General features: G+C 38.0%; 1 protein-coding gene across 1 annotated transcript in view; it reads left to right on the top strand.

Moving 5' to 3' along the window:
• Positions 1–18,991, top strand: part of ADGRV1 (adhesion G protein-coupled receptor V1) — a 681,209-nt gene that overhangs the window by 88,192 nt on the left and 574,026 nt on the right. The window contains exons 8-12 of the mRNA XM_075837359.1: positions 1,844–2,409; positions 4,059–4,323; positions 4,426–4,755; positions 6,323–6,499; positions 18,473–18,696. Of these exons, the coding sequence (XP_075693474.1) occupies positions 1,844–2,409; positions 4,059–4,323; positions 4,426–4,755; positions 6,323–6,499; positions 18,473–18,696 (1,562 nt within the window). The remainder of the gene's footprint in view (positions 1–1,843; positions 2,410–4,058; positions 4,324–4,425; positions 4,756–6,322; positions 6,500–18,472; positions 18,697–18,991) is intronic.

Here is an 18,991-nt window from a genome sequence, read left to right as displayed (position 1 = left end):
TGTCGACGGAAAAATTAAAAAGTGATAATGTTAAGGATCTGCCAGGCACAGCTTCTGTATCCACGCCCATAGGTAATCAGTCTGCACCTGCTTCTATGTCTGTGAGACTGACTCCATCTTCCACCACTCAGGATGGCAGGCTTAGGAGTGGGAGAGCCTATCACAGCCTGGCCAGACGGAGCTAGCTCCCGCCCTCTGTCTATTTATACCTGCCTTTCCTGTTCCTCCTTGCTTGTGATTCTTCTCGTTTTGTTTCCTGGCCCTGCTGCAGCTTCTTGAACCATTTGACCCTGCTTCATATTGACCCTGGCTTACTGACTACTCTCCTGCTCTGCGTTTGGTACCTCGTACACTCCTGGTTTGACTCGGCTTGTTCACTACTCTCCTGCTCTGCGTTTGGTACCTCGTACACTCCTGGTTTGACTCGGCTCGCTCACCACTCTTGTTGCTCACGGTGTTGCCGTGGGCAACTGCCCCTTTTCCCTTGCTTCTGTGTACCCTTGTCTGTTTGTCTGTCATGAACTTATTGAGCGTAGGGTCCGTCGCCCAGCTGTATCCCATCGCCTAGGGCGGGTTGTTGCAAGTAGGCAGGGACTGAGTGGCGGGTAGATTAGGGCTCACTTGTCTGTTTCCTTACCCCCATCATTACAGATAACATTTGGAATGCGGTGAGGAAAAAACTAATATGGAAAAATTAAAAATGCCTGTGGCACCAAGGGGCTAAAAGTGTTGTCCCATCTGGCCCTAAGAGACACCCACTCTGGCGGACCCGGAATGTTCTTCAATTACATGGCTGACGATTCATGGGGATGAGAAAAGAGTATCCGGCACACCAATTGGAATAAAGATTATTTATTATTATTTATCTTAGATGCCAGTGGCAGAGTGCAACGTTTCAGTCTTAACGACCTTCTTCAGGCTAGGAGCCGTGCTGAGGGTAATATTATTAATACGAGCGCTCTGCTTAGTAGAAGCTTCTATTAGAATGCTTTATTTACCCTGCAGTGTGTAGCTGGCTGCTGCTTCCCCAGTAATAACAGCTTATTGCTGGGGGTGAGAGAAGCCGAACCTACGGCGATCAGATGAACACCATGCTGGCTTCTATTTGAAAATGGGTTGTCTTGATGGGACAACCCCATTAATAGACACATGTCTTTGTTCAACCTAAGCAACAATGTAAATCTAGCAAATTAAACAAACATTGAAAACTGTCTTACACATTTTCTACTAACATTTTAAATCTAACTGTAGACGTGTCTAAGCAGAGTGAGTACACTCATTCAGCATGCTTGATTTCTTAATAACCAAATACATTACTGAGATATTACCTCAATTATATTCATTAGATACTTGTTTTATTCATGAAATCCCTAATGTCATTGATATCTCTCACATGAATATTCATCTAACCACAAAACAGCTGCCTCCACTGCTCCATTTAAACCTTTTCTGTATATTCCTCAATATTCTTAGTTCTTTCGTCGAAGAATACCCATTTCTTAATTTTCCAGTTTCATATGAATATCTGGATTTCCTACCTTGTGTTTTTCTTCCTCCTCATTCTGCTACTTCCTCAATTATGTACCCTTTTGACAAACATTTGCCAATTAAACTCTTTCGGCACATTGTCATATAGTGCATGTGATTCAAGCCTACACATATGCAATGCTGATGGTATAAAAAAATACAATAGGCAGATGGTTTAATGACTAATTTTGTTCATCACGTACATATACTTACTATTCACTGGCTGTAAAAACACAGGTATAAATTGATAATATAGCTAAATGTATAATATAGAAAATCCAATTTGACATATCAATGTTTTTCTTTTTTTTTATAGATACCTGAAAATGATGAAAACTTTACTCTTAGACTTACAGACGTATATGGTGGTGCGGAGATCAACACTACAAAGAGCACATTGCAGATAAATATTAAAAAAAATGATAGCCCGGTGCGGTTCAGTCAGAGCTCTTACATGGTGCCTGAGACAGAAGACGTGATAGTTATCCCTGTGATCCGAGGAAAGACGCTTACTGATATTGTTGTTGGTTCTGATGACTCTGAAGTCTCCATCAAATACAGACTCATAACTGGGAACTCAACATCTAGCGCACAGCTCACAAATGACTTCATAGACCTTCAGCCAAACTATACAATTATATTTCCTCCAAAGGTTCAGGAGATTGCACTAAAATTTAAAATTATTGATGATGCAATCCCAGAAATAGCAGAGTCCTTTCAAATTGTTTTAATGGAGGAATCCCTACTAGGTGATGCAGTTTTACAATATCCAAGTATTGTCTACGTCACCATTGAACCTAATGATAAACCCTATGGAGTTTTGTCTATTAACAGTGCCATTCTTGCACAGATAGTTACTATTGATGAAGATGAAGTATCAAGGTAAGTTTTGTATGTTTTCTTAAGGTCCAATTAAAAATGCTCATATCTTTCAAAAGAAAAAAAGAAAATATGCCACTTTTCCTTAACAGGAATGTCCTCAACATGAGTCAGCCGGAGCACAGAGCGTTAGGAGGGGGATTAGGGGGCCTCGTTCTAGATATAGGTGTGGGTCCCAGAGGTGGGACCCGCATCTATCTGACATTCTTGGCATATCCTGTGGATATGCCACAAATGTCCCTGATGGGAAACCTCTTTAAATGGTAACATTCTGGCTGCCTGCAGGCACTGTTTCTTCGCTCAGAAGATGTAAGCAAACTTGTCTGTATCTAGGGGAGATGTCCATGTATGTCCACAGACAGAGGGGGCAGGCTATAGACTGCTTTAACCAATGTTTTTCCTGACTCTTTGCTGACGACGTAGGCTGAAACCTGGGTGCTAAGTTTGAAGATCTCTGCATACCACTTGCACAATGTCATCAACATCATCAACATTTTTACAGACATACACATTCAGCTATAACGTTAAAACCACTGACAGGTGAAGTGAATAACATTGATTATCTTGTCAGAATGGCACCGGTAAAGGGATGGGATATATTAGGCAGCAAGTGAACAGTCAGTTCTTGAAGTTGGTGTGTTGGAAGCAGAAAAAATGGGCAAGCGTAAGGATCTGAATTACTTTTACAAGGGCCAAATTGTGATGGCTAGAAGACTGGGTCAGAGCATTTCCAGTATGTAGTGGTTAGTACCTACCAAAAGTAGTTTAAGGAAGGACAACCTGTGAATCGGCAACAGGATCATGGGCGCCCATCTGTCAAAATCTCACAGAACAGCTATTGTAGCACAAATTGCTAAAACGTTAATACTGGCTATGATAGAAATGTGTCAGAACTCATCTCAGCTTGCTGCTTTTAGGGCTGCATAGCCACAGAATGGCCAGAGTGCCCATGTTGACTTGGTCTCCGAATTCCCCAGATATCAAGCCGATCGAGCATCTGTGGGATGTGCTAAAAAAAACAAGTCCAATCTAAGGAGGTCCCACCCTGCAACTTATATATCACAGGACATCTTCAGAGGTCTTGTGGAGTCCATGCCTCAAGGGGGACTTAGGCAATACTGTATTAGGCAGGTGGTTATAATGTTATGGCTGAATAGTGAATATTGTATGTGTTAATATGCGTTAATTGTGTTGTTCACATCTTATTAGGTTGTGTGAAGTTCTATCCCAATCCAGGACTCTGATCTGTCAGTACACTGCAGTCCCACCCACATTCAGCGAGTTACATTGTAAACATTAGGGACAACACAGTTGCCACTTCAAGAAAAATACATAATTTTTAATTTTAATTGCACAATTTTCCTTCTATTATTATAATAATATGCCATAATACAGCATTTTTCATATATGTTATTTTTCTGTTATGATGTTGGATAATGTCTCATTTGATCTTCATTCTAATGATCTTGTGTTTCTAGGAAACTGAATGATGTATTCTTTTAGCATATGTTTAGTCTGCCTTACATTTATAGACCATCTTTTCATAGAACTCTAATGAAAGTAACATGAAGATATGTTAAATAGGTGTGTTAAAATCAATATTATGTATTAAACTGTTTTATAATTAACTTTTCTCTGCCTTTTTGGAATAGATATGATGGAATAACTATAGTCAGAAATGGAGGGACACACGGCAATGTTTCAGTAAGATGGATCATTAATCGCAACAGCAGTGATACATCATACGTGACCAGCGACATTCTGCCAGATTCAGGAGTACTTCAGTTCACACAGGGGCAGATGATGGCTACGGTTCCTCTCACAATTGTAACAGATGATGTTCCTGAAGAAGCTGAGGCATATCTATTACACATCTGGGCAGCTCAAGGTGGCGCAGAGATTGGCTCTCCAACAGAGGTTTGTATTCTGAAAACATAGTTATATTTTATCCACACATGTGTAAACTGAATATGAAATCAGTATTTTGCGTTGCCTTATCGTTTTATATTTGTATTGCAGCTTCTCTTCTATATCCAAGACAGTGATGATGTATATGGTTTGATTCAATTTCATGCTGTAGAAGAGCAGAAAATTGAGAGCAGTCCTGAGGGGCGATGCTTGACCTTGAGTTTTGTGAGACAAGGTGGAACTAAAGGAGATGTAAAATTAGTTTATAATGCGCTGTATATCCCGGCTGGAGCAGTGGATCCTATAAGAGCAAAAGACAGAGTTCTCAATGTTTCATCAAGGAACAGTGTTATTTTTGCAGAGTCTAAAACGGTTATTACCGTAAAACTATCAATAAGAAATGACGCGTTTCTCCAGAATGGGGCTCATTTTTTTGTACAGGTAGAGTATTATTAAATTGTGTAAAAATCGGTTTAAAAAACGTATGGAAACATGTAAGACGAAGTCCATCAGTGTAACTGGGATATTATCTGGTGAACCCTAAACATTAATATACCCTTTTAACATGTTCCAATCATGAAAAACAATAGAAAATAACTTTCTTACATTCCTACTGGGATATGTCTATGAGTATTTTATTTGTATAATTTATGTTTAATTTTTCCACTTATCTTGGATAAAAGCCCACAAATGCATATGGCTAACATAATTTATTACTCCCTTTTATACTTTCTAAAGAATGTTTACCCACAGAATTCTTACCTGAGAATGGGAGTGATGGCTAAATAGTAGAACACAGTAGACCAGTATTCTTTAGAGCAGTGACCTGATGGCTTTAACATCGTAGGAGGGGGGCGGGGGGGGGGGGGAGTTTGACTCCATGTAGGCTCAAGTTTCAATGTGTCTGTCACCTCACTTTTCTAGGTTAAGGGTGATTGATGAATCATAAGGGCTTATGTCTCTACCAGTGCCATTAAACTGGTGTGGGTGTCACTCCCTGAAGGTTAATATATACTGTAGTAGCACAGAGCAGCGCGGAGGGGAGAAGCATCAGGATCATGCATGAGGAAGGCATGACTGTGGAGCAACTGCAATAGGTAACTAACTGCTATTAATAGGGTCACTAAGGCATCTGAATATAATACATGCAAAACTCTTTCAGCACCATCCGATGCATGTCATTGGCAAATCACCTAATTCAGGTTTCACAAAAAGAAGATCCCATGAGTAAAAACTTAGTCCACTTCTGAAGTGCTGTAACACTATATACTTTTCCATCTTATCCTGACATTTGTTCATGGATACCATTCTAGCCACAGTAACAAGGAGTGACTTTTTTGTATAAAAGCTGTAATTTTTTTTAAAATAAAAGACAACAGTATACAGTTGAGATCATGAAAATCTGTGTGTTGCGGGGTTTTTGAAGTAGGTGGCTGGCTGGCCTCCCAGAAAAGCTTTACTTTTGCTTAGAAAAGGAGAAAACAGTGACCCACGGCTTTATATTAAAAGATTTCTTTTCAGCCAATTGTACATGAAAAACACAGTCAAAGTGTTAACAAGAAAAGCCCAGACTTTTGTTGTGTTACATGGTTTAGAACAAGAGATTTGGAAAAACTTCCAATATATTTGTACATTGCACACAAAGGAGCGCGACTCCATTCAAGCTGCAGTCCTGTTGCTTCAGCAATGTTCCATTGAAGGCAAAAGCTTTATTGAAATTACAGTTTTTCATAATTACAATGCCTGAGTGCACTTTATTACATCTATAAACAATATAGACAAAGTACATTTACAAAGAAATTTGGAACTGCTTCACATTTCTTATGCCAATACTGTTCATGTGGCTTATTTCACGGTCATATTTTTTTAAATACTCTGCATTTCTAAACTTAGTTAAGCTGAGCAATTACAATGTTAAATGCACTTGCTTAATACGCGATTTGTCTGGAATTCTGTATTTTGGTGTTCGTGTAATAATTTATAATTAATTACTGTCATATATTTTTAGCTAGAATCCACTGAATTGCTGAGACCCATCCCCCTAGTGCCACCATTAAGCCCAAGACTTGGACCTTTGCAAAATGTTTCATTGAAAGTTACTCCTGACATTGCGAATGGAGAAATTGGATTTACAAGTAATCTGCCAATAATTGTGTTTGAGCCAGAGAATGTCTCCCATGATGTAGTAAGTAAAATATCAATATGAATGTAGGTAGCAAAGTATAAGTCTCTCTGTAATATAAATCTTTTACATTTTGTTCCATTATCCAGTTTTTTTAATGCAGTCAGCAGTATAAATAATGGATGCTTCATTCTTTGGGAGCATACATCCTAATTGTAATTTTTATATTGTTTTGTATTGTAATGTTTATATTTTTATAAGAAGTATAACATATATTCTTACTAAATCTTAGCCTTTTTTTGGCAAAGTAGAACACATGTGGATCTGCTTTTAGTGAACTAATTAATAGTGTAAAATACAAGCAAACAGGGTTTATATGACAAAGTTACTTAGTTTGTTTTATTTATTTATATATATATATATATATATAAATATATATATATATATATATATATATATATATACAAAAGAAATCCCACAGCATTCCGATGGTTCCAAAAAGTATGTGATTTATTCAGTCAACAGCTGCAACGTTTCCGTCCTGCTATAGGACCTTTTTGAAGCATGCTCGAAATAGGTCCTATAGCAGGACGGAAACGTTGCAGCTGTTGACTGAATAAATCACATACTTTTTGGAACCATCGGAGTGCTCTGGGATTTCTTTCGTTTATGTCTTATAATCCAGGGATCTGGATTACCTGCTTGCACCCATTACTATGATTGGAATCTGTCGCAGAGTGCTGCTTATCTCTACCTATATATATATATATATATATATATATATAAATCCTTTTCAAGAAATTAGAATATCATCAAAAAGTTAATTTATTCCAGTAATTCAAAAAGTGAAACTCATATATTATACAGATTCATTACACACAGAGTGATCTATTTCCAGCATTTGTTTCTTTTAATATTGATGATTATTGCTAACAGTTAATGAAACCCCAAAATTTAGTCTCTCAGAAAATTAGAATATTGGGTAAAAATTCAAGATTGTAGACTCATGGTGTCACACTCTAATCAGTGAATCAACACAAAATACCTGCAAATGTTTCCTAAGCCTTTAAATGGGCCAACAGGCTGGTTCAGTAGGCTACACAATAATGGGGAAGACTGCTGACTTGACAGTTGTCCAAAAGACAGTCATTGCTAAAGAAGATGCCTGTTCACAGAGTACTGTATTTAAAGAGGCTCTGTCACCAGATTTTGCAACCCCTATCTGCTATTGCAGCAGATAGGCGCTGCAATGTAGATTACAGTAACGTTTTTATTTTTAAAAAACGAGCATTTTTGGCCAAGTTATGACCATTTTTGTAATTATGCAAATGAGGCTTGCAAAAGTCCAAGTGGGTGTGTTTAAAAGTAAAAGTCCAAGTGGGCGTGTATTAGGTGCGTACATCGGGGCGTTTTTAATACTTTTACTAGCTGGGCGCTGTGAAGAGAAGTAACATCCTCTTCTCCTCAGAACGCCCAGCTTCTGACAGTGCAGATCTGTGACGTCACTCACAGGTCCTGCATCGTGATGGCCACATCGGCAGCAGAGGCTACAGTTGATTCTGCAGCAGCATCAGCGTTTGCAGGTAAGATCGACTTACCTGCAAACGCTGATGCTGCTGCAGAATCAACTGTAGCCTCTGGTGCCGATGTGGCCGTCACAATGCAGGACCTGTGAGTGACGTCACAGATCTGCACTGTCACAAGCTGGGCGTTCTGAAGAGAAGAGGATGTTACTTCTCATCAGAGCGCCCAGCTAGTGAAAGTATTAAAAACGCCCCGATGTACGCACATAATACACGCCCACTTGGACTTTTACTTTTAAACACACCCACTTGGACTTTTGCAAGCCTCATTTGCATAACTACAAAATTGGTCATAACTTGGCCAAAAATGCTCGTTTTTTTAAAATAAAAACGTTACTGTAATCTACATTGCAGAGCCTATCTGCTGCAATAGCAGATAGGGGTTGCAAAATCTGGTGACAGAGCCTCTTTAAGCATATTAATGGAAAGTTGAGAGGAAGGAAAAAGTGTGGTAGAAAAAGGTGCACAAGCAACAGGGATAATGGCAGCCTTGAAAGGATTGTCAAGAAAAGGCCAGTCAAGACTCTGGGGGAGATTCACAAGGAGTGGACTGCGACTGAAGTCAGTGCTTCAAGAGCAACCACACACACAGACATATCCAGGACATGGGCTACAACTGCCGCATTTCTTGAGACAACGTCAGAAGCATCTCACCTGGGCTAAGGAGAAAAAGAACTGGTCTGTTGCTCAGTGGTCCAAAGTCCTGTTTTCAGATGAAAGTAAATTTTGCATTTCATTGGGAAATCCAGGTCCCAGAGTCTGGAGGAAGAGTGAAAGGCACTCAATCCAAGTTGCTTGCGGTCCAGTGTGAAGTTTCCACAGCCAATGCTGCAATGATGGTTTGGGGAGCCATGTCATCTTCTGGTGTTGGTCCACTGTGTTATATCAAGTCCAGAGTTAATGCAGCAGTCTACCAGTAAATTTTACAGAACTTCGTGCTTCCCTCTGCTGACAAGGAGATGCTGATTTCATTTTCCAGCAGGACTTAGCACCGGTCCACACTGCCAAAAGTACCAATACCTGTTTTAATAACCACAGCATCACTGTGCTTGATTGGCCAGCAAACTCTCCTGACCTAAACCACATAGAGAATCTATGGGGCATTGTCAAGACAAGAGGAAGTTGAGAGACACCAGACCCGACAATGCAGACGAGCTGAAGGCCGCTATCAAATCAATCTGGGCTTCCATAACACCTCAGCAGTGCCACAGGCTGATCGCCTCCATGCCACGCCGCATTGATGCAGTAAGGGAGCCCCAACCAAGTATTGAGCGCATATACTGTACATACTTTTCAGTAGAGATACAGGAGGAAAAAACGGGATACACGGCGCTGCTTAATGTAATTGATTTAATAATGATAAATGCTACGCGTTTCGATACCAGACCGGCATCTTCATCAGGCATATCAAGGGGATAGTACAGAAGAACACATATATATACACAAATGTACAAGATTGAAAGCAAGTTCATTGGGCCAGTTCAGACCAGCCTCCTGGCCAAAAAAAACGCCAAAACCAGCAGGTCAAAGTTCAGCAAATGTCAGAACATAAAAAACATAATAAGAAGTGAAAAAACAAATGGATTGCTAACAGATAATAATTGATATTAGATGTCACATTTTAGTACAGTTAATCTATGAACAAACTGATCCGTTCAGTCTAAGAACCACAGGGAATTGCGGCACTCAATACAATTGATAAATTGTTCATACAAGTGTTTTATATGTGGTATGTGGAAGGAATAGATGATGTGGAGTTGTCAAGGGGATGGTGGGATAGTACGATGTCAAAAACAAATTTTTATTTGTACGAGATCCTAATACAGCGCATAGTAGCGCGTTGTCATGGTAACCTGTAAACACAGACATACCGGAAGAGAAGGGAAACGCTGTTGGAACGCATAGTGAAGCGCAAAGCACGCAGTGGGGAAGATTTGCAAAAACGCACATGAGCTAGTCTTCGTTTTTAGTCAGTCATAAATGGCAAAATAGAAGCAGCAGGGTATATGTTTATAATGAGTATAATAGAACTACTGAAAGATAGTAAGGTATTGTAAATAATGTGGTCATGACGAACACTAACAGCTAAAGTGGCCGAACAGGTTCAATGTGGGGAGCAATACCATGAGTCAAGTGAGCAGCTTGTAGGAGCATATCGCATAATTATATCATAATTAAAGCTATTGGACAGAAATGCGATTGTGTATGCCATATAAATGTGTAAGAAATAATATGTAAAAAATAATAAAAGCTATGTAATAAAATTAACGCTTAGTTGTGAGTGTATATGTATACCCTCAACATCGGACAGATCTGGAATTATTAATAAATATACATAACTAGATGTGGACATTAAATTACAATATTTCCATAAAATTAATGCATAAAAATTATTAAGATTAGATTAGTATAGACATTAAATTGCAACGTATCAATAAAATTAATAATTAGAATTAATAAAATACAATAAATGAAATTAGATTAAATGGTTAGATGCGCTGATATTAGTCCAACGCGGACTCTGCAATATCATTAAGGCCATTCGGGTATAGGGTCACCAGTTTGTATATCCAAAAATTTTCTCTTTGCTTTAGTCTAATAAATCGATTAGATATATCAAGGGGTATTTTTTCAATGGGAGTCACAGTGATAGAGTCAAAGTTGCATTTATGTTCAGTAGCACAGTGGCGGGACACGCTATGTTTTTCAAACCCAGTCCTAACATTGAATCTAGGCTTGTTAACCCTACATCTCAGGGTTTGGGTGGTACGACCCACATATTGTCGATCGCACGTACATTGCAACAGGTAGATGACGTAGTCACTACCACAGTTGAGAAAACTTTTTATCGGAAAACTTTCATTCGTAATCATGGAAGTGAAGTGCGTTTTTTTGTTTGTAATGTTTAGACAACAAAGACATCTAGATTTGCCACAACGATACGACCCATTAATAATTAATGATGTTTTTGGAGGGTCTTGGGTAATTTTCTGCAGTTTGCTCGGCGCTATCATATTTCTTAGCGTTTTTGCCCTTCTATATGTGATCTTTGGCCTGATGGGAAGGATACCTTTCATAAATTGGTCATTTGTTAGAATGTGCCAATGCTTCAGAAGTATAGCATTAATTAGTTTGCTCCCTTTATTAAAAGTAGTGATAAAATTACAGTTAAAATCGGTCGGTTTCACAACAGCTTGCGCTATGGGGTTGATACACTCAGATTGCGTTAGCGCCTTTGCTCTAGACTCTGCTCCCTTAATCAAACTAGTTGGAAAGTTTTTTTGTTTGAATCTTTTTTTCAAAATATTACATTCAATGGCGAAATCTTTATCGCTAGTACAATTTTTTCTTATTCGTTTGAATTGGCCAAAAGGTACATTCTTTAGCCATGGACGATAATGTGCACTTTTAAAATTTAGATAGCTGTTGACGTCAACTCCTTTAAAATGTGTCTTGGTACTTAAAAAGCGGCCATTTTTTTCAATTGTTAAATCTAAAAAGTCTATTTGTTCAAAGGACGATGTATGTGTGAATAAAATACCAAAATTGTTGTTATTAAAGTGGCTAACCCAATCTAAAATTACCGTTGCATCTCCTTTAATGATGAAAAAAAGGTCGTCTATATAGCGTTTGTAAAAAATAATATTATCCTTAAAATTATGGTCACCGTATATATAATAGTCTTCAAAGGCCCCCATGTACAGGTTAGCGTACGACGGGGCAAATCTTGACCCCATCGCACAGCCCTTAACCTGTCTATAAAATTTACCCTCAAAAGTGAACACATTCCGTTTAAGTATAAAATCAATACAGTCCATCAGAAAGTTGATCTGATTATTTGGGAAGAGAGGGTTAGAGGTTAAATAAGTTAGAGACGCTTGCATGTCAAGATCATGTGGGATATTCGTATAAAGCGATGTCACATCTACAGTTAAAAACCATAGATCCGTAAAATCGTGGGCGGTTTGAAGTTTGTACAGTTCTCTGATTAGATGGGTAGAATCTTTAAGGTACGACGGTAGTTTGACTACATGTGTTTGGAGGTGAATATCTATGAAATGTGATAAATTACTAGTCATGGACCCTATCCCTGAGATAATGGGTCTGCCAGGGGGATTTGATAGGGATTTGTGGATCTTTGGTAAATGGTATAGAAACGGAATGGTAGGAAAAGGAACGGTTAAAAATGTTTTCTCTTTTTTATTTATAATCTGATCGCTATAAGCCATTTCAATAAGGGATTTATATTCAAGTAGAAATGTTGGTATTGGGTTATACTGCAGTCTCTCATAAAAATTTGTATCGGACAATAGTCTGTAGGCCTCATTGGTATAATCAGCACGGTCCTGGATTATAATCCCGCCACCCTTGTCGGCAGATCGTATCACTATTTGGTGTTTTTTTTGTAGACTTTTTAATGCGATGCGCTCGGACTTAGTGAGATTGTCTGGGGAGTAGATAGGTTGTTCTATTGTTTTGAAGTCATTACTGACCAGATTATAAAAGGTTTCAAGTGCTGGTCCACGATGGTGGAGGGGATAAAATGAAGATCTAGGGTGGACGTCTACACTAACAGATTTGGGCATGTGAGAAGATTAGGTCAAACTATGTATGGGCTCTGGCGTAGTTATTACTGGAGATAATGCAAAATGACGTAGAAGTGTGAGTCTGCGCATAAACCTATTCAGGTCCATGAAGACTTCAAAACCATCCGGTGCGGTGGTGGGACAGAAAGAAAGGCCCTTTGAGAGCAGACTAGTCTCATTAACATTCAGAATATATTTTGATAGATTAAAAGGCTTTATTGTTTCTGCCTGTATTTCTTTGGGAGAATGGGGAGGCTTGCGTCCTCTGACTCTTCCTCCAATTTTCTTTTTGATGTGGTCTTTTGTATTCTTGGGAAGAAGGCCGTTATTGTTTGAGATTTTGGACTTTTTATAATAGGCAGAAGGATATCTCGTGATTGGGAGATCGGGGTAATTGGTGGTCTGGTGAACTGTGATGGAAGTCCTAAAAAAGACACTGTTGCCAGAGTATTGTCAAAAATGGGTTCAAGGCCATCCGTTGTGATGTTGTGTAGATATGGCACAACATGTGGACTAATATCCTGAACCGGATCGTCGTGTGTAGTTAAATTCAACATGGATGATGGAAGTGGTGATGTAATATCGTTTTCAATAGAGTCATTAAACAAGGGGGATTCAAAGGACTGTTCAAAAGGAGTGTCTGGGATGAGATTGAAAAGTTTCAAATGTGCATCTAAATTGGCAGATTTAAAAGCATATTGGGGTATTAGTCCCAAATGGTTAGTGCATGTAATATTTGCAATATTTGAATTTTGGGGGTCTGTACAGTTGGAATGTATAGATTGTTGGTGGTGTGAATGGTTAATTGAGGTAGAAAGAAGTTTGGGATTGTGGAGGGGGGTGACAAGTCTTCTGTTAGAACTAATATTGTTGGATATACTAGTATTTTTGTTCATATGGACAGGTGGAGTTGGTTCATTCATATTTTTATTTTTTATTTCATTAGTGTTGGTCCTAGATGTTATATCGCCAATAACATCGTGTTTGGGTTTAGAGCGCTTAAATGAATAGGATCATTTGCCGTGAGGGGTATTGACCTTATTTACCTGGAGGTCCATATACGGACGCTTGATGGGGAGGTAAATAAGGTCAATACCCCTCACGGCAAATCATCCTATTCATTTAAGCGCTCTAAACCCAAACACGATGTTATTGGCGATATAACATCTAGGACCAACACTAATGAAATAAAAAATAAAAATATGAATGAACCAACTCCACCTGTCCATATGAACAAAAATACTAGTATATCCAACAATATTAGTTCTAATAGAAGACTTGTCACCCCCTCCACAATCCCAAACTTCTTTCTACCTCAATTAACCATTCACACCACCAACAATCTATACATTCCAACTGTACAGACCCCCAAAATTCAAATATTGCAAATATTACATGCACTAACCATTTGGGACTAATACCCCAATATGCTTTTAAATCTGCCAATTTAGATGCACATTTGAAACTTTTCAATCTCATCCCAGACACTCCTTTTGAACAGTCTTTTGAATCCCCCTTGTTTAATGACTCTATTGAAAACGATATTACATCACCACTTCCATCATCCATGTTGAATTTAACTACACACGACAATCCGGTTCAGGATATTAGTCCACATGTTGTGCCATATCTACACAACATCACCACGGATGGCCTTGAACCCATTTTTGACAATACTCTGGCAACAGTGTCTTTTTTAGGACTTCCATCACAGTTCACCAGACCACCAATTACCCCGATCTCCCAATCACGAGATATCCTTCTGCCTATTATAAAAAGTCCAAAATCTCAAACAATAACTGCCTTCTTCCCAAGAATACAAAAGACCACATCAAAAAGAAAATTGGAGGAAGAGTCAGAGGATGTAGAGGGGGCAGACGCAAGCCTCCCCATTCTCCCAAAGAAATACAGGCAGAAACAATAAAGCCTTTTAATCTATCAAAATATATTCTGAAAGTTAATGAGACTAGTCTGCTCTCAAAGGGCCTTTCTTTCTGTCCCACCACCGCACCGGATGGTTTTGAAGTCTTCATGGACCTGAATAGGTTTATGCGCAGACTCACACTTCTACGTCATTTTGCATTATCTCCAGTAATAACTACGCCAGAGCCCATACATAGTTTGACCTCATCTTCTCACATGCCCAAATCTGTTAGTGTAGACGTCCACCCTAGATCTTCATTTTATCCCCTCCACCATCGTGGACCAGCACTTGAAACCTTTTATAATCTGGTCAGTAATGACTTCAAAACAATAGAACAACCTATCTACTCCCCAGACAATCTCACTAAGTCCGAGCGCATCGCATTAAAAAGTCTACAAAAAAAACACCAAATAGTGATACGATCTGCCGACAAGGGTGGCGGGATTATAATCCAGGACCGTGCTGATTATACCAATGAGGCCTACAGACTATTGTCCGATACAAATTTTTATGAGAGACTGCAGTATAACCCAATACCAACATTTCTACTTGAATATAAATCCCTTATTGAAATGGCTTATATCGATCAGATTATAAATAAAAAAGAGAAAACATTTTTAACCGTTCCTTTTCCTACCATTCCGTTTCTATACCATTTACCAAAGATCCACAAATCCCTATCAAATCCCCCTGGCAGACCCATTATCTCAGGGATAGGGTCCATGACTAGTAATTTATCACATTTCATAGATATTCACCTCCAAACACATGTAGTCAAACTACCGTCGTACCTTAAAGATTCTACCCTTCTAATCAGAGAACTGTACAAACTTCAAACCGCCCACGATTTTACGGATCTATGGTTTTTAACTGTAGATGTGACATCGCTTTATACGAATATCCCACATGATCTTGGCATGCAAGCGTCTCTAACTTATTTAACCTCTAACCCTCTCTTCCAAAATAATCAGATCAACTTTCTGATGGACTGTATTGATTTTATACTTAAACGGAATGTGTTCACTTTTGAGGATAAATTTTATAGACAGGTTAAGGGCTGTGCGATGGGGTCAAGATTTGCCCTGTCGTACGCTAACCTGTACATGGGGGCCTTTGAAGACTATTATATATACGGTGACCATAATTTTAAGGATAATATTATTTTTTACAAACGCTATATAGACGACCTTTTTTTCATCATTAAAGGAGATGCAACGGTAATTTTAGATTGGGTTAGCCACTTTAATAACAACAATTTTGGTATTTTATTCACACATACATCGTCCTTTGAACAAATAGACTTTTTAGACTTAACAATTGAAAAAAATGGCCGCTTTTTAAGTACCAAGACACATTTTAAAGGAGTTGACGTCAACAGCTATCTAAATTTTAAAAGTGCACATTATCGTCCATGGCTAAAGAATGTACCTTTTGGCCAATTCAAACGAATAAGAAAAAATTGTACTAGCGATAAAGATTTCGCCATTGAATGTAATATTTTGAAAAAAAGATTCAAACAAAAAGAACTTTCCAACTAGTTTGATTAAGGGAGCAGAGTCTAGAGCAAAGGCGCTAACGCAATCTGAGTGTATCAACCCCATAGCGCAAGCTGTTGTGAAACCGACCGATTTTAACTGTAATTTTATCACTACTTTTAATAAAGGGAGCAAACTAATTAATGCTATACTTCTGAAGCATTGGCACATTCTAACAAATGACCAATTTATGAAAGGTATCCTTCCCATCAGGCCAAAGATCACATATAGAAGGGCAAAAACGCTAAGAAATATGATAGCGCCGAGCAAACTGCAGAAAATTACCCAAGACCCTCCAAAAACATCATTAATTATTAATGGGTCGTATCGTTGTGGCAAATCTAGATGTCTTTGTTGTCTAAACATTACAAACAAAAAAACGCACTTCACTTCCATGATTACGAATGAAAGTTTTCCGATAAAAAGTTTTCTCAACTGTGGTAGTGACTACGTCATCTACCTGTTGCAATGTACGTGCGATCGAAAATATGTGGGTCGTACCACCCAAACCCTGAGATGTAGGGTTAACAAGCCTAGATTCAATGTTAGGACTGGGTTTGAAAAACATAGCGTGTCCCGCCACTGTGCTACTGAACATAAATGCAACTTTGACTCTATCACTGTGACTCCCATTGAAAAAATACCCCTTGATATATCTAATCGATTTATTAGACTAAAGCAAAGAGAAAATTTTTGGATATACAAACTGGTGACCCTATACCCGAATGGCCTTAATGATATTGCAGAGTCCGCGTTGGACTAATATCAGCGCATCTAACCATTTAATCTAATTTCATTTATTGTATTTTATTAATTCTAATTATTAATTTTATTGATACGTTGCAATTTAATGTCTATACTAATCTAATCTTAATAATTTTTATGCATTAATTTTATGGAAATATTGTAATTTAATGTCCACATCTAGTTATGTATATTTATTAATAATTCCAGATCTGTCCGATGTTGAGGGTATACATATACACTCACAACTAAGCGTTAATTTTATTACATAGCTTTTATTATTTTTTACATATTATTTCTTACACATTTATATGGCATACACAATCGCATTTCTGTCCAATAGCTTTAATTATGATATAATTATGCGATATGCTCCTACAAGCTGCTCACTTGACTCATGGTATTTCTCCCCACATTGAACCTGTTCGGCCACTTTAGCTGTTAGTGTTCGTCATGACCACATTATTTACAATACCTTACTATCTTTCAGTAGTTCTATTATACTCATTATAAACATATACCCTGCTGCTTCTATTTTGCCATTTATGACTGACTAAAAACGAAGACTAGCTCATGTGCGTTTTTGCAAATCTTCCCCACTGCGTGCTTTGCGCTTCACTATGCGTTCCAACAGAGTTTCCCTTCTCTTCCGGTATGTCTGTGTTTACAGGTTACCATGACAACGCGCTACTATGCGCTGTATTAGGATCTCGTACAAATAAAAATTTGTTTTTGACATCGTACTATCCCACCATCCCCTTGACAACTCCACATCATCTATTCCTTCCACATACCACATATAAAACACTTGTATGAACAATTTATCAATTGTATTGAGTGCCGCAATTCCCTGTGGTTCTTAGACTGAACGGATCAGTTTGTTCATAGATTAACTGTACTAAAATGTGACATCTAATATCAATTATTATCTGTTAGCAATCCATTTGTTTTTTCACTTCTTATTATGTTTTTTATGTTCTGACATTTGCTGAACTTTGACCTGCTGGTTTTGGCGTTTTTTTTGGCCAGGAGGCTGGTCTGAACTGGCCCAATGAACTTGCTTTCAATCTTGTACATTTGTGTATATATATGTGTTCTTCTGTACTATCCCCTTGATATGCCTGATGAAGATGCCGGTCCGGTATCGAAACGCGTAGCATTTATCATTATTAAATCAATTACATTAAGCAGCGCCGTGTATCCCGTTTTTTCCTCCTGTATCTCTACTACCTTGGCAACCCCGTGGGAGTTTGCGTTGGGATTGGCAGCAGCTTTTCTACTACGAATTACATGCCGGTAATTTACAACCTTGAAGGTGAGCATATATGTGCGTTATCTCCGCTCATTATCTATTGATACCGCAAGTTTTGGCGCCGTGTCCTTTTTGTTTCACTTCAGTAATACTTTTCAGTAGGCCAACATTTCGGTTTTAAAAATAATTTTTGTAATTGGGCTTATATAATATTCTAATTTTCTGAGAGACTAAATTTTGGGTTTACATTAACTGTTAGCCATAATCATCAACATTAAAAGAAAAAAATGCTGGAAATAGATTACTCTGTGTGTAATGAATCTAGGTCAAGTTTGACTCTTTATCTCATTTTAATGAAGAAGCATCTACCAGTCTGTTTTTCCATTTTGATCCGATTTTATATTGTTTTCAGGTGTTAATTGCACTACATCGTGATGGAACAGGCGATGATGCAGTTGTATATTGGAGCATGAAACCCTATGGCCTAAATCAGAATTCTATTACTCTTGATGATTTAAGTCCCTTTAATGGATCTGTGACTTTTTTATCTGGACAAAGTAACATAGAAATAAATATCACCATTAAAGCAGATGATATACCTGAAGTCAATGAAACTGTGATCATATCATTGGACAGGTATGCAGTTTTTATATAATGGTAATTGATATGGATTATAATTAACTTTACATTCAATATTATATACAATGCATTTGGAAAGTCTTCAGAATGTTGAATTTTTTTTACATTTTGATATTTTGAGGCCTTGTGCTAAAATAAAATAAAAATTCAAGTTTTTCCCTATCATTCTGCAGTCAGTAGCCCATAATGACAAAGTGAAAACAGAATGTTAGTAATCTTTGCTAATTTATTAAAAAGGAAAAACTAAAATATTGCATTGACGTATGTATTCAAACCCTTTACTCAGTACTTA

Source organism: Rhinoderma darwinii, chromosome 1 (assembly GCF_050947455.1).
Source record: "Rhinoderma darwinii isolate aRhiDar2 chromosome 1, aRhiDar2.hap1, whole genome shotgun sequence".
In the NCBI taxonomy this organism is placed as follows: Eukaryota; Metazoa; Chordata; class Amphibia; order Anura; family Rhinodermatidae; genus Rhinoderma; species Rhinoderma darwinii.
Note: the sequence above shows the minus strand (reverse complement) of the source record. Positions and strands in the feature narration are given on the sequence as shown.